Here is a 15,000-nt window from a genome sequence, read left to right as displayed (position 1 = left end):
TACAAATAAAATAAGAAGATACCATAAAATCGAAGTAAATAGGAAGCCATCTCACAGCCTCTGAAAGACTGGAGGAGGAGAAGGAGGTCTTTCAAAGCAACCTTTGAGCCGAAAGACGACGAACACGTACCTATCATCCTCGAGTGAAACCGAGGTCTCCAATGGAGATATTTCCCCTTCAGAGGAATTCTGTAACGTCTCCCTCCGACTTCAGCATCGCATGCATTCCCCCATGAAACTTCTGAAATACAGAGAATGCCGCGGACCACTTTTACACTTTCAATCTAGTGGATACAAGGGCCCTGGCTTCGGGGGCTCTATATCGAAGAGACGCCTTCTGCAGGAGGATCAAAAGAGTCCTTTCGGCATGGCTATGTGAATCACTGTATGTACCCAGACCCCTCGGAGAGAGGAGGAGGAGGAGGAGGAGGAGAGGGAGGAGGAGGAGAGGGGAAGAGGGGAGAGGGAGGGAGGACAGGGAACTTAGCCATCAACCCCTTACAGGTCCTCAAGGGATAGAGTGATTTCCTTTTCACAAAACATCATACTTTTTCTTTTGCCTTCTCCTGGCGAAATGGGAAAGGGGGAAGTCTCTCTCTCTCTCTCTCTCTCTCTCTCTCTTCTTTCACTACATGAATGGGGGAAGATAGAGAGAGAAACGCCTGTATAGTACAGGGAGGAAATAGAAAAGTTAAGTGAAATATTAGTGTGTAGTCAAACCTCTTTTTGGTGGCGATTTTTCCTTGTTTTTATTATTATTATTATTACATATTATTATTATTATTATTATTATTATTATTATTATTATTATTATTATTATTAGCTGAAGTCAGTAACCTGGATGTTTAACGCCAGTTTCAGTAGCCATAAATCAATCAATCAATCAATTTTATTATTATTATTATTATTATTATTATTATTATTATTATTATTATTATTATCCTACTGATGAAATGAGATAAAGTGACAGAAATCAAGTTCTACCATGTAAATGAGTCATCCGTAAACATCAGCAATTCTCACATCGAAATATGGAAGATGTTTTTATAAATAAAACGTGAGCATGAGTGAATATATATTTGATAGGTACAACGATCCATCAACTTTTCGATTTCCTGCCGCAACTGGATCATGAGCAGTGCATCGAACTCACAACAAGCACTGTGCCTTTGAGTCCCGTCTTGCATGAGGTCTTGCTCTTTCTGGATATGAAGACTTTTCATTTCCAGTACCTCTCTCAACCCGTCTACGCAGCTTCTCTTCACTATGCCCAATCAGCACAGTATCATCTACAAAACTTCTACTGTTCCAGACCTCATTCATGACCTATTTTCTTATTTCACGGCATTGCTCATACTTCTACTTTCCGTTTTCTGAATTTCCACATCACGTCATCTATAATGGCATCAAGCATCCAGGGAAACAAATATCCTTTGTCTCAGACCCACTTTTCAACCGAACCAGTCAGTTTCTTGCCCAGCACAATATATATAATATATATACATATATTATATATAAATATATATATATATATACTATATATATATATATATATATATATATATATATATATATATGTATGTATACATACATGTTTATATATGTACATATATATATATATATATATATATATATATATATATATATTATATATAATATATATATATATATATTTATATATATATATATATATATATATATATATATATATATATATATATATATATATACATATAAAGTTGTGTAATGAGCTTTGGCAGATGATTTCAACTGATTACTGAATTTTATGGCCTGTTTGGTAGAAGGCACATGCTGTCAGCTGAGCCAGTTACCATCAAAAGACAGACAATTTACTTAATTTGATTAGGTCGCCAGTCGAGACTCCCTGTATGGAATAATGGATTACTTTGTAACAAATGAATTACATCAAACCCCTTTACTCCTCACTTGGTCCCAAATAAAGAAAGAATGTGCAGTGGTGATGGATGAAATTACATGAACTTTTAGTCAACGTCTGACACAGTCAATTTTCCCTGCTCCCGTAAAAGAATATAACGCAACGAATGTCTGTACTCTAGTAGATATCGTACGCGGGTTTAGTGTTGGGAAGGGCCAGAATCCATGGCTTGCCTGAAATTTACTTACACTTCCTTAAGTCCTACTTACTGCACGGGAATAGCTCATGCAATTTCACTAGGCAATATTACTTATTTATACACTAGACTTCATAGAAATGAATATGATTATACCAGGTTCTCTCGTAAATGGTGGCTGGACAGAAACAATTGAAAGGTTTAGTACAGTGGAAAGAATGCTGGCAAATCAACGAAACTGTCAATTTTCAGACTTACCGTTGCGCTGGCAAGTTGCTTGACACTGCAACTTCGTCCGATTCACACGAGTAAAACAAAGACGGGAGAAACAAAGTTCGAAGTTAGCCTGAGCACGACGACGTGTGCTCTTAGTCTCAAGTCGATCTCTCTACTGGCATCAGTCAGGTCGCGTAGGGCAAAGCCGTTTGTCATACGTTCGCACACTGGCCCCTGGCATTCCGAAAAATTGACAGAGACATCACCGAATGCATAGGACAGAGGAAAAGAAGCAAACCACAGCCACTAGAGGCAACCTGGTAAAACCTCCCATGGGTTAGGCCCCCCTAATGCTACCCTATCAGCTACTAAAAGCGGGTATTTTTCGAAAACACGGCCTACCTCTGATCGCTTAGCTTCAACAGGGATGCTGTCCCGTCTTTGATAGGACGTTATTACTAAAATAATGCAGAGAGGGCGAACACCAGAATATTTATAAAAATAATATATATATATATATATGAGTTCAGTGTAAAAATGAGTCTGAAAGAAGGGTGTGTTATGCTTCCACGTTTGATTTATAGCTGCGGATGGAGTGATGCGAGGAGTCAGCGAAAGGACAGCAGATGCAGGTGCAAATGCTGGAGGTAGGAAAGTGACTTCTGAATGGATTAATGAACAGCTGATATTTGTCAATGATACAAAATTGATTGGGGATAGTGAAGGAAAACTACAGAAACTATTGAAAAAGTCTTAAAGTGTCTGTGGAGGAAAAAGTCTAGAGTGGATGTAGAAGAAGATATAGAAAGAGCTGAATATAAAGGGGTATTTGACAGGAAGGGCCTTATGTTCACGGAGCACCAGAGTCCATGCAAGATAGAGGTCAAGGGCACAGTGTGTTTGTAGGTGCAGAGAGAGGCAGTGTTTGATGCACTGTTGAGCAGCCTTTTGTAAGTGTAGGCTACTGGCAGCTAATACTGTGGACATTATCTGCACAAAATGTTCATCCTTGATTCTAAACTAAAGCATGGCTGTGGCAACATTCATTGTGTTGATACACATACACACGCAGAAACACAAACACACACACACACACACACACACACACACACATACATATATATATATATATATATAATATATATATATATATATATATATATATATATATATATATATATATATATATATATATATATATATATATATATATATATATATATATATATATATATATATATATATATATATATATATATATATATATATATTTTCTGACTCACATCAGAGGATCGAACCCAGGTCTTTCAATTGAAAGACCTGGATTCGAACCTGATGAGTCAGAAATTTATTTTTGTTCCACACGTGATTGTGTGTTGATTATTTCTAACTATATATATATATATATATATATATATATATATATATATATATATATATATATATATATATATATATATATATATATATATATGTATGTATGTATGTATGCGTATACAGTATATATAAGTGTATGTATTGTACCTCCATTAGTTAAAACCCATTTTGGAAGCTTCAGAAAAACGTTTCCGCTGTGGCATGTCGGTATGCGTTTGTTTGAAAGGGTCTGAAACTCTGGGAACTGGCCCACCACTTTTACTCAAACGCGAACAACTCCCAAACAAATAATCCGACAGAAATAAGACATTTCCTTTGCAATTTGCAACATAAAAGTGAAAACCGTTGTGACGGTAATTGCGTGGTAGAGACTAAAAATAACTGACATTTGTAAATCTCTCTCTCTCTCTCTCTCTCTCTCTCTCTCTCTCTCTCTCTCTCTCTCTCTCTGATGAAGTTGAATGTCCGTTTGTCTTTTTGGTGGTTATGAAAGCTTCTAAAGTGAGTTCAGCCTGAATAAAGGAAATGGGAGAAAATTAAGATCTCTCTCTTTCCCTCTCTCGATGAAGTTGTATGTCCGTCTGTCTTTTTGCCGGTTATGAAAGCTTCTAATATGAGTTCAGCCTGAATAAAGGAAATGGGAGAAAATGATCTCTCTCTCTCTCTCTCTCTCTCTCTCTCTCTCTCTCTCTCTCTCTAGATCAAGTTGTATGTCTGACTCTTGGTGGTTATAAAAGCTTCTAATATGAGTTCAGTCTGAACAAAGAAAATGGGAGAAAATGATCTCTCTCTCTCTCTCTCTCTCTCTCTCTCTCTCTCTCTCTCTCTCTCTCTCTCTCTAGATCAAGTTGTATGTCTGACTCTTGGTGGTTATAAAAGCTCCTAATATGAGTTCAGCCTGAATAAAGGAAATGGGAGAAAATGGTTCTCTCTCTCTCTCTCTCTCTCTCTCTCTCTCTCTCACCTCTCTCTCTCTCTCTCGGAGCAAGTTGTATGTCTGACTCTTGGTGGTTATAAAAGCTTCTAATATGAGTTCAACCTGTATAAAGGAAATGGGGAGAAAATTACCTCTCTCTCTCTCTCTCTCTCTCTCTCTCTCTCTTTTAGTCTCTCTCCGTCAAGATGTTCGTCTGTCTGAATAAAAGAAATAAAGTTCAGCCTGAATAAAATGAAGATAAAAATCAAGATCTCTCTCTCTCTCTCTCTCTCTTTCTTTCTTTCTCTCTCTCTCTCTCTAGAAAGAAATGAGAGAAATCCTCTCTCTCTCTCTAATTTGTACATACGTCAGTCTGTCTGTATTAGTTGTGAGAGCTTTCAATAAGCATTCAGCCTAAAAAAATGCGAAGAAAATGAAGAAAAAGAGAAGAAAAAGGAAAACAAAACAATGCTTTCATCCAGAAAACTGGATTTCACAAAATCTGAAAATATTCTCTACGGCTATTCTTTCTGTGAAGGGCTGGCGGCGTTGTTCAACCCTTCTGGTTAAATCAAAAACATTTTTAGTTTTCTGTAAAAGAAAGCTATTGTGTGGCTTTGTCTGTCCGTCGCCCTCAGATCTGCAAAAACTACAGAGGCTAGGGCTGCAAGTCCAGTATGTTGATCATCCACCTCAAAATCATCAAACATACCAGGTGCAGCATTCTCTAGCCTCAGTAGTGCTTTGCAACTCCACTTCACACTTCCAATAAAATTTTGATCCATCAGCGGTTGTTTTCTGCCCTTAGTAAATGTAATTTAAATCATCTACGAGTTTCTTTCCACCACTGGTGCTCTGAATGGGATGAAACATAGTTATAAAAAATGTCTTTATACCCTTGAGCTGATACACAACTACTAAATGTTACTTGTGTACATGAATAAAAAACACAATATGTAAACTAAACCTTAACTTACTTCTAAACAACAATCAATTATGCTGGCTTTATTTCTAAATAACATGGTACATGGCCATTTATTCAAAGAATATACTTTGTACTTCCTAAATGATTTATTTATTTATTTATTTTGCTGTCAAAATTGCAGTATTAACAATGAACCTGATTGCAATTAACAGGAGTCAAAATGCAGGAGTTAAATTACAGGATCAAAAACCAGGTCACACCTGGCCACCACATGAAGACATGGAAGTCTGATCCTTTTTCAATGTACTTGTTTGAGAGAGAGAGAGACAGAGAGAGAGAGAGAGAGAGAGAAGAGAGAGAGAGAGAGACTCACACAGAGGCTTATTTGTGCTTATTAAAAAGATACACTTGGTACAATCCTTAACCCCAAGCCGTTTTTGTTGTCCTAGGCTTAGCAGGTTTTCATAGGTATTCTGTTAATTTTCTAACTGTCTTGAGCCGATAAAGAGGCCTACATATATTTTCCTTATCCAAGTTATTACTCAAAAAAGACTCAAGTTCTGACAAGACGTATCCTTAACACTTATACGAGTATTAGTAGCAGAGGGCTAAACGCTAGGAGGACAATAGATTCATACTTGATTACCGGCAAATGTCATGTATGCAATAGAATTATTTTTGGGGGGGAAAAGAGTGACATACACTTTTAGCTATGTTGGTTTTTTGGGACACTTTTAGCTATGTTGCTTTTTTTAGGGACGCTTTAGCTTTTTTGTTTTTTTATGGACGCTTTTAGTTATGTTGGTTCTTTTTGTTTTTTTTAGGGAAGCTTTTAGCTATGTTGGTTTTTTTAGGGTTGCTTTAGCTATGATGGTGCTGTTAGGGACGCTTTTAGCTATGCTGGTTTTTAGGGACGCTTCTAGCTATGTTGATTTTCAGGGACGCTTTTAGCTATGTTGGTCTTTTTAGGGATGATTTGAGCTATGTTATTTTTTTAGGGATGCTTTTAGCCATGCTGCATTATAGGGACGCTTTTAACTATGTTGGTTTTTTAGGACGCTTTTAGCTATGTTGTTTTTATACGGATGCTTTTAGTTATGTTAGTTTTTCTGGGCGTTTTTAGCTATGTTGGTTTTTAAGGGATGCATTTAGCTATGTTTGTTTCGAAGCGCTTTAGATATGCTGGTTTTTAGTAACGTTTTTAGCTACCTCAGTTTTTAGGGCCACTTTAACTTTATATTTCATTTTTTTATACTTTTGCTTTTAGTTATATTGGTTTTAGGGATGCTTTCAGCTATGTTGTTTTCTTGGATGCTTTCAGCTATGTTGGTTTTTTTGGACGCTTTTAGCTATGTTCATTTTTACGGACGCTTTTAGCTATGTTGGTTTTTAAAGACGCTTTCAGCTATGTTGGTTTTTTTGGACGCTTTTATATTCTACATTTTGGTTGCTTTTAGCTATATTTGGTTTTAAAGCAACTTTCAGCTATATTTGGTTTTGGACGCTTTTAGCTATGTTCATTTTTACGGACGCTTTTAGCTATGTTGGTTTTTAAGGACGCTTTTAGCTATGTTGGCTTTTAGGGAAAGTTTTTTTTAGTACTCCTCAGTTGAAACTTGAAAATCTATGGGCGTATGGCAGTGACTATAACGGATGTGACCCCAAAATTATTAGCTTGCTTACGAACGAGGGTTCTAATTTTCACTGACATTTACAAATATCTAAAGAAAACGCCAGAAAAGTGATCTGCAATAGTTTTAAACAGACTCAAATTTATCATTTTTATCAAACCAATAGAAGAGAGCAATGAACAATGAATAGTTCTTGAATAAATAGCTATTTCTAGTTCTTGAACCAAGAGTTATATATCGTTCTTGAACCAAGAAGCATTTTTTCTTCATTAAGAAAACGTTAGGCCAATGCCAGGAATGCTATAACTGACAAAAGGATCACGATTGCTTTCGTTCTCAAAAGAGAGAAACCCTCGATACTCTCAATAGTGGGCGCAAGCCAAGAAGAAAAAAAAAGTATACGGGTATTCATACGGAAAGGAAAAAGAAAAAAAAAGAACCACTCACTTTTCTGGCTGGCTAAACAGCCCGGCATTGAGAGAGAACGCGAGGAAGACGGAACGCACTTGAAACAAACCTTAAATAAACATGTCGCGACTGCCGTTCTTCTTCCTCCTCCTCCTCCTCCTCCACCTCCACCTCCTCCTCCTCCTCCTCCTCCTCCTCCTCCTCCTCTTCTTCTTCTTCTTCTTCTTCCAGTGGTTCAAGAATCCAAAATACACAAACGAGAATTTCATGGGCGTCGCAAGAGACGGATTTCGAAATCAGATTACACCGAGGAGGAGGAGGAGGAGAGGAGGAGGAGGAGGAGGAGGAGGAGGAGGAGGAGGAGGAAGGGGGTGGGGAGAGGAAAGAGAGGCAATGCATCACCTCAAGGGGGTTGATGCGCAGGGCTGTGTTGGTCTTGTCTTCCTGCCATGTAAATTCTTTTTGGATATTGAAACTTAATGATCTTTACTTGAAAAAGGAATATTTCCTGTTTGTAATGACTTATTTTCTTTCTTTGAATTTATTTTCATTTAAAAGTTTATTTAGAATTAAATTCGTTTTTATTTGAAAATATAGTATTCTTATTTCAAAATGATCTTTTCATTTAAAATTAAAAGTTAATACATATACACACACACATATATATATATATATATATACATATATATATATATATATATACTGTATATATATATATATATATATATATATATACTATATATATATATATATATATATATATATATATATATATATATATATGACTCATTTAGTTAAATTCTCTTCCTCCTCTTCCCTGCTCTCTCTCTCTCTCTCTCTCTCTCTCTCTCTCTCCTCCTCTCTCTCCTCTCTCTCTCTCTCTCCAAAAATAAAATTTCTTGGGAGACCTGATAAGTGACTGAGTTTAGTTAAATTCTCTCTCTCTCTCAAACAAACACACGCACACACACACGCACAAACGAGAACTGGGGCACAAACTAACGACGGTGGTCTCGAAATGTTTCCGGGCATCATATCATCGCTCTTGACCCTAAGCAAGAGACGTGATCTCCTTCCTAATGGCGTCTGGGAAATGCAGTGGGAATTTTCCGAATTCATTCGTGAGGCTTCGTACGAACTCGTAAACGAACAGCAGACGTTCGAAGTCTGCAGAACAACGAATTCGAAAATCGCGCGCAATAGGAACCGGATCGAATGTTTTGCAGAACTCTGCTGGGAAAACTAAATTTAGAGTGTTTCTGTTATGCCTCGAGGCTGATTGAAAAGCGTAACACGTGCGAAGTATTGTTTCCGTTAGAGGCTGAATATGATCAAAGCTTTCTTAAGAGAAGGGAAATTGTGATATAATTATGGTACGTTGGCGCAGCCAAAGAAATGTTCCCTTGTCAAGGGAAACAGGCGCGATACGCATATTGTATTATGTTTCCGTTAATTATAGTTGATAGGTTATTAAAACAGCAGACATTAGGATTATTAATCATAATTTACATGTTAATTTGACTGATCTGAAATGTACGTATCAACAGTAGTGTTTACTTAGTTGATATAATGCCTTAGGAACGGCAAATATATAGATAGCAGAAGGAAAAAAAAAACATATTTCAATATTCATAGGCTAATTAAAGTATTGCACGCAATTCATTCACGAAAACCATGTTAGTTAAAACATTTTGACTGTAATTACTGTAAATGTAATAATTTATGGTTAAAAAACACAGAGTATTAAAAATAAATTAACAAAAGTAGAGTGCATATTCTTTTAAAGCAAGAACATTAAATCAAGGATTCAGAAAGCATAATAAATATATATATATATATATATATATATATTCGTAATAATTTTGTTATATATATATAAATAAATGACTATTTAAAATGATTTACAATCAGAAAGTACAAACGCCTTTAAAAAACTCTACCTCAATAAATTATGTTACAAAAGTCCACTGTCCGTTTGAAACCAGCGGGACTTGACGAGGAATTATGACACAGAAAAAAAATTACTTTAGAGGAATTGAGACAGTGAGACTTGATTGTATATGAATCACGCAGTGATGAGGATAAATAGTCATATGTTGGCGCATGACAAAACGCACTACACGGTCAACATGGCAGAGGTGGCTCAAAGCAAAACGGGTAGGGGCTTGCATTCACTTATCCTCTCAGTGGCTGACTGGTTAGTAACCAGAGTCCTGATACGATGCGGACTTATTATCAACTGTAACCCTTCGTAACATATATGAAAAAATATATTATTTATAGATATTATATTATGATTTCAGTTTTCTGATTATATATATATATATATATATATATATATATATATATATATATATATATATATATATATATATATATATATATATTATTGCATCTATATACATATGAAAATATATAGACACATGCATACATGCACACACATATATACATATATATATGTATGTATATTATATGTGTTTGTGTATGTGTATGTGGTGACACGACGATAGCATGAATGCATCGCTCTCAGAGAAAACGAACGTGCAAATAAAATTGAAGATAGCCTCTACGAGTAGCAATAAGGGTACTGGAGACACACACGAATAAATACAATAAAAAAACACAGGTAAACAACCTTAAGTGGACCTCAGATGAATTGACTGTTATCCAGCCAACTGTACAAGTATTCGCAGGCTCTAGCTATTCAAATGGTATTATTGGTGTGTGTGCACATGGTATGCATCCAAGTGAATACGGTGGGGATTTACTGTACTGCTAGGAATTTTCTACTAATCCTGATTCGAGAATCTTAAGTGGTCTCAAACATCAAGAGTTAAAAAGAGACCATGGTGGACGCTGTCAAAACAGCTACTAACGGCCTATTGAGGGGCTATTTTATATGGTTGTACATAACTGTTTCTTGTTACTACAAACTGGGTTGCAAAAGGAATAAGTCATTCCTCCCATAAACCTCAGAAGTAGGTCTATCAGGGAGAGGTTAAAACTCTGGAGCATCAAGAAACTACTGTTTACGACCGGGCGAGCGACTCTCGTCTCTAAAACAAAAATATTCTCGAGAGAAGTATCCTCAACAAAACTTACTAAAACGACAATGCATGATGAAATATACTGAGTATCTGTCCTCATAAACATCCCAGGGATTACAAACGCCCACAAGAAATCCTATATATCCCGGGACAACAATTTAGCAAAGATTAACAAATTTCCGCCAACCACTATTTGTTAAAGCTCAAGCCTTCGGCAAAAATCACAAGATAAAATCCGTGTAATTTTTTAAAACGATACCAACGAATCCAAAACGTGCTGTGACCTTCAGAAGATTTACGTCATTGAATCATTAGTGACTGAGTGCAGTTAAAAGAACTATATACGTATACATACCTGTAAACACACCGCTATCTGATGTCGAGCCGTCCCAGTCCAGTCCTGAAATGGAATCAGTGCAAGAGTTGCCATCAAAAGCATTTTGTTATTGACGTAATTTCAGTTGCCAAAGCTACTGAATCCTGTGATTATAATTTACTCCAACACATTCTCTCGCATTCTGCAGCCTCCTGTGGTTTTTCTTCAAGGCCAACAAGAAACTATCGTCATCTCGTACCTTATTTTTTAAAAACAAAATTTGGGATCTTTCCTAGATAGGGACCCCCAAAGGTTTTCGGGGGTCGTTATCTGGGACTCATATTTCTTTGGCGTCATTATCTTTATGATGTTTGCAGTCTTTTGTTTATGTTTTTACGGTAATCCCCAACGGGCTTGTACTAAACACCCCGCAAACTTGGACACATACCGAGTTAAAAAAAAAAAACCAACGGGCTTGTACTAAACACCCCGCAAACTTGGACACATACCGGGTTAAAAAAAAAAATCCCCAACGGGCTTGTACTAAACACGCCGCAAAGATGGACACATACCGGGTTAAAAAGTAAAAATCCCCAACGGGCTCGTACTAAACACGCCGCAAAGATGGACACACAGGGTTAAAAAAAAAAAATCCCAAACGGGCTTGTATTAAACACGCTGCAAAGAGGGATACACACCGGGTCAAAGCCCTTGGGGGTCACTATCTAGGAAAGATCCAAAATTTGATTTAAATTTTCTAGGCAATTCTTTTACATTATGGCTGCAGTGAAGTAATGAAGACAGTTCCGCCTGGAAGGACCTGGTGAGGGAGGTAATGGAGTGGTCAATATGAAGTATGGGAGTCACTTAAGTGAGTAACTGACATTCTATGAAGCAAGGAAATGCTCAATTTCCCTCTTACAAGTGGGTTCCGAGACTTGATATAGTAAATTCCTTCAAGAGTATTAAAGCAAGGTTTAAACAAACATGTTATGAGTTTCCTCAGGTGTTTTAGGTTTTTGTAAAAGAAAACTACTGAGTTGGGTTTGTTTGTCCGTCCGCACTTTTTTCTGTCCGCACTTTTTTCTAACCGCCCTCGGATCTGAAAGGCTACTGAGGCTACAGGGCTGCAAATTGGTACGTTGATCATCCACCCTCGAATACATCAAACATACCAAACTGCAGCTCTCTAGCCTCCTCAGTTGTTTTTATTTTATTTAAGGTTAAGGTTAGCCATGATCGTGCGTCTGGCACGGCTATAGGTGTCAACACAGGCCACCACCGGGCCATGGCTGAAAGTTTCATGGGCCGCGGCTGAGAGTTTCAAGGGCCGTGGCTGAGAGTTTCATACAGCATTATACGCTGTACAGAAAACTCGATTGCTCCGAAGAAACTTCGGCGCATTTTTTACTTGTTTAGTCAAGCTTATGATATCCCTCGCACTGAAACACTTAATCAGAGAAGAGTTTAAATTCAGAATAAATAACAGACCTGAAGACTAATGATATAACTCTCCTGATTCACTGTAAAGAATGTTTATTTATCATAACAATTATCCGTCAGATTAAGCAACAAACTCGTTAAAAAAAGTCAGTTAAAACTAGAATGACCTACAGAATCTAAGACAATACAAAACTTAGGCCAAAGGCCAAGAGCTGAGACCTATGAGGTCATTCAGGACTGAAAGGGAAACAGAGTAAAATGGTTTGAAACGTGGAACAGGAGGAAAACCTCGCACCGGTTGCACTAAGAATCATCTTTTAGGAGAGGGTGGAAAGTAAGATGGAAGAAAGTGAACATGCACGAAGGTGCAGTAAAAGGAATGAATGAAAGGGGTTGCAGTTAGGAGCGGAGGTATAATAAAAGGAATGAAAGGGGTTGCAGTCAGGAGCCGAAGGAACGCCGTAAAAAAAAACTCAAGTAATGCCTACAGTGTACCACGTGAGGTGCACTGACAGCGCTAACTTCCTGCGTGGAGAATGAGAATGACCTTCAGGATAAAAGGATAAAACTGCGCTGGATAACTAATGATTCCCTCCGCTTTTAGGGAGATTAATTACGCACTTAAAGTCAAAGACCTGTTTTAGATTCCATCACAGACAAATGCTAATTATACCAAGCCAATTTGTTTTGCGAAATAAACTGCCAGTTTTATTTCTCTGAGAAAATTTAACTCAAAGCATCGACTGATTAGGCAAAAGCAAATGAATTTACCTGTATTCATGGAATGCACAAGTTCAGAAATAATAATAATAATAATAATAATAATAATAATAATAATAATAATAATAATAATAATAATAATAATAATAAGATGATGATGATGATGATGATGATGATTATTATTATTATTATTATTATTATCATCGGCAGCAGCAGGAGTGGTAGTATTATTCAAATTAGTAACATTCACATGGAATAATATAAAAAAAGAGACTCCCATTCCAAGTATTCACAGAAAACCAATTAAGGAAAGTGAAACTACTGATAAAACAGCGCGTGCACAACAAGAGGCAAATCCGCGAGGAAAAAGATAAACGAAAATAAATAACAATACAGATCAGGGCTGTCAAGCCAAGCACTGGGACACTTTCAGCCATTCAGCTCAAGACAGTGAACAGAGTTGTTGGACAACAAGATGAATGAGCTCAAGAAAATGAATGAGATGAAGTGCAAGGAACTACAGGTTGATTTGGGAGAAAAATTCACAGTTGTTCAAAGAAGTTCATAGTTAGAGAGGCTGAACAGCAAGACTCAAAACAGGATGCATGAATGGAGGTAAAGTAAAATGCTAAAGAGTGGGTGCAGTTAGGGGCTGATGGGACGCTGTGAACACCCTTTATGAAGGCTTACAGCGCATCATGTGTGGTACACTGACGGCAGTAGTCCCTTGCTGGGATAAACTATAATGATTTACAGTAGAATTACAGCCTCCTACAAATACTCAGGGAAACCGTTCCACATGTTAACAGTGAACAGATGGAAGACTTCTTGTGCTCTGCAATGTAACACTGGGATTTGTCAACAAAATGTGGATTTTATAACTGTTCTGCAGCAAAATGTGGATTCTATACCTGCTCTGAAACAAAATGTGGATTTCATAACTGTTCTGCAGCAAAAGGTGGATTCTATAACTGCTCTCAAACAAAATGTGGATTTTATAACTGTTCTGCAACAAAATGTGAATTTTCTGTAACTTCTCTGCAACAAAATATGGATTCTATAGCTGCTCTGCGACAAATTGTGGATTCTACTGCTGCTCTACAACAAAATGTGAAATCTATTACTGCTCTGCAACAAATGTGAATTCTGTAACTACTCCTGCAACAAAATGTGGATACTATAACTGCTCTGCAACAAAATGTGGATTCTAAAGCTGCTCTGCAACAAAATGAGGATTCTATAACTGCTCTGCAGCAAAATGTGAATTCTATAACTGCTCTGAAACAACATAGGGATTTATAAATGCTCTACAACAAAATGTAGATTCCATAACTGCTCTGCAACAAAATGTGGATTATATAACTGCTCTGCAACAAAATGTGGATTCTATAACTGCTCTGCAACAAAATATGGATTCTATAGCGGCTGTGCGACAAAATATGGGTTCTACTGCTGCTCTACAACAAAATGTGAAATCTATAACTGCTCTGCAACAAATGTGAATTCTGTAACTACTCTGCAACAAAATGTGGATACTATAACTGCTCTGCAACAAAATGAGGATTCTACAGCTGCTCTGCAAAAAAATATGGATTTTATAACTGTTCTGCAAGCAAATATGGATTCTATAAATGTTCTTAAACAAAATGTGGATTCTGTAACTGCTCTGCAACAAAATGTGGATTCTATAACTGTTCTGTAACAAAATGTGGATTCTGTAACTGCTCTGCAACATAATGTGGATTCTATAACTGCTCTGCAAATCGAGTGAAAGAGTGACGGCATTTAAAGGGTGCTAAAAGACTTCCTTGTAGGCAATATGGAGAGCGTTTCGTCGATGGCTGACATGAATACAAAACTACTGGTCATGATTACCATAAGTTACACACACACACACAATTGAAAGAT

General features: G+C 36.9%; 1 protein-coding gene across 1 annotated transcript in view; it reads right to left on the bottom strand.

Annotated features, from left to right (window-relative positions):
* Window positions 1-279: 279 nt before the first annotated feature.
* LOC136836242 (carbonic anhydrase 2-like) overlaps window positions 280-15,000 on the bottom strand; it is a 65,017-nt gene continuing 50,296 nt past the window's right edge. Inside the window, exons 5-6 of the mRNA XM_067100247.1 lie at window positions 7,676-8,010; window positions 280-337 (exon numbers count right to left, since the gene is read on the bottom strand). Of these exons, the coding sequence (XP_066956348.1) occupies window positions 280-337; window positions 7,676-8,010 (393 nt within the window). The remainder of the gene's footprint in view (window positions 338-7,675; window positions 8,011-15,000) is intronic.

This window comes from Macrobrachium rosenbergii, chromosome 56 (genome assembly GCF_040412425.1).
Source record: "Macrobrachium rosenbergii isolate ZJJX-2024 chromosome 56, ASM4041242v1, whole genome shotgun sequence".
In the NCBI taxonomy this organism is placed as follows: Eukaryota; Metazoa; Arthropoda; class Malacostraca; order Decapoda; family Palaemonidae; genus Macrobrachium; species Macrobrachium rosenbergii.
This window is presented reverse-complemented; position numbering and strand designations above follow the sequence as displayed.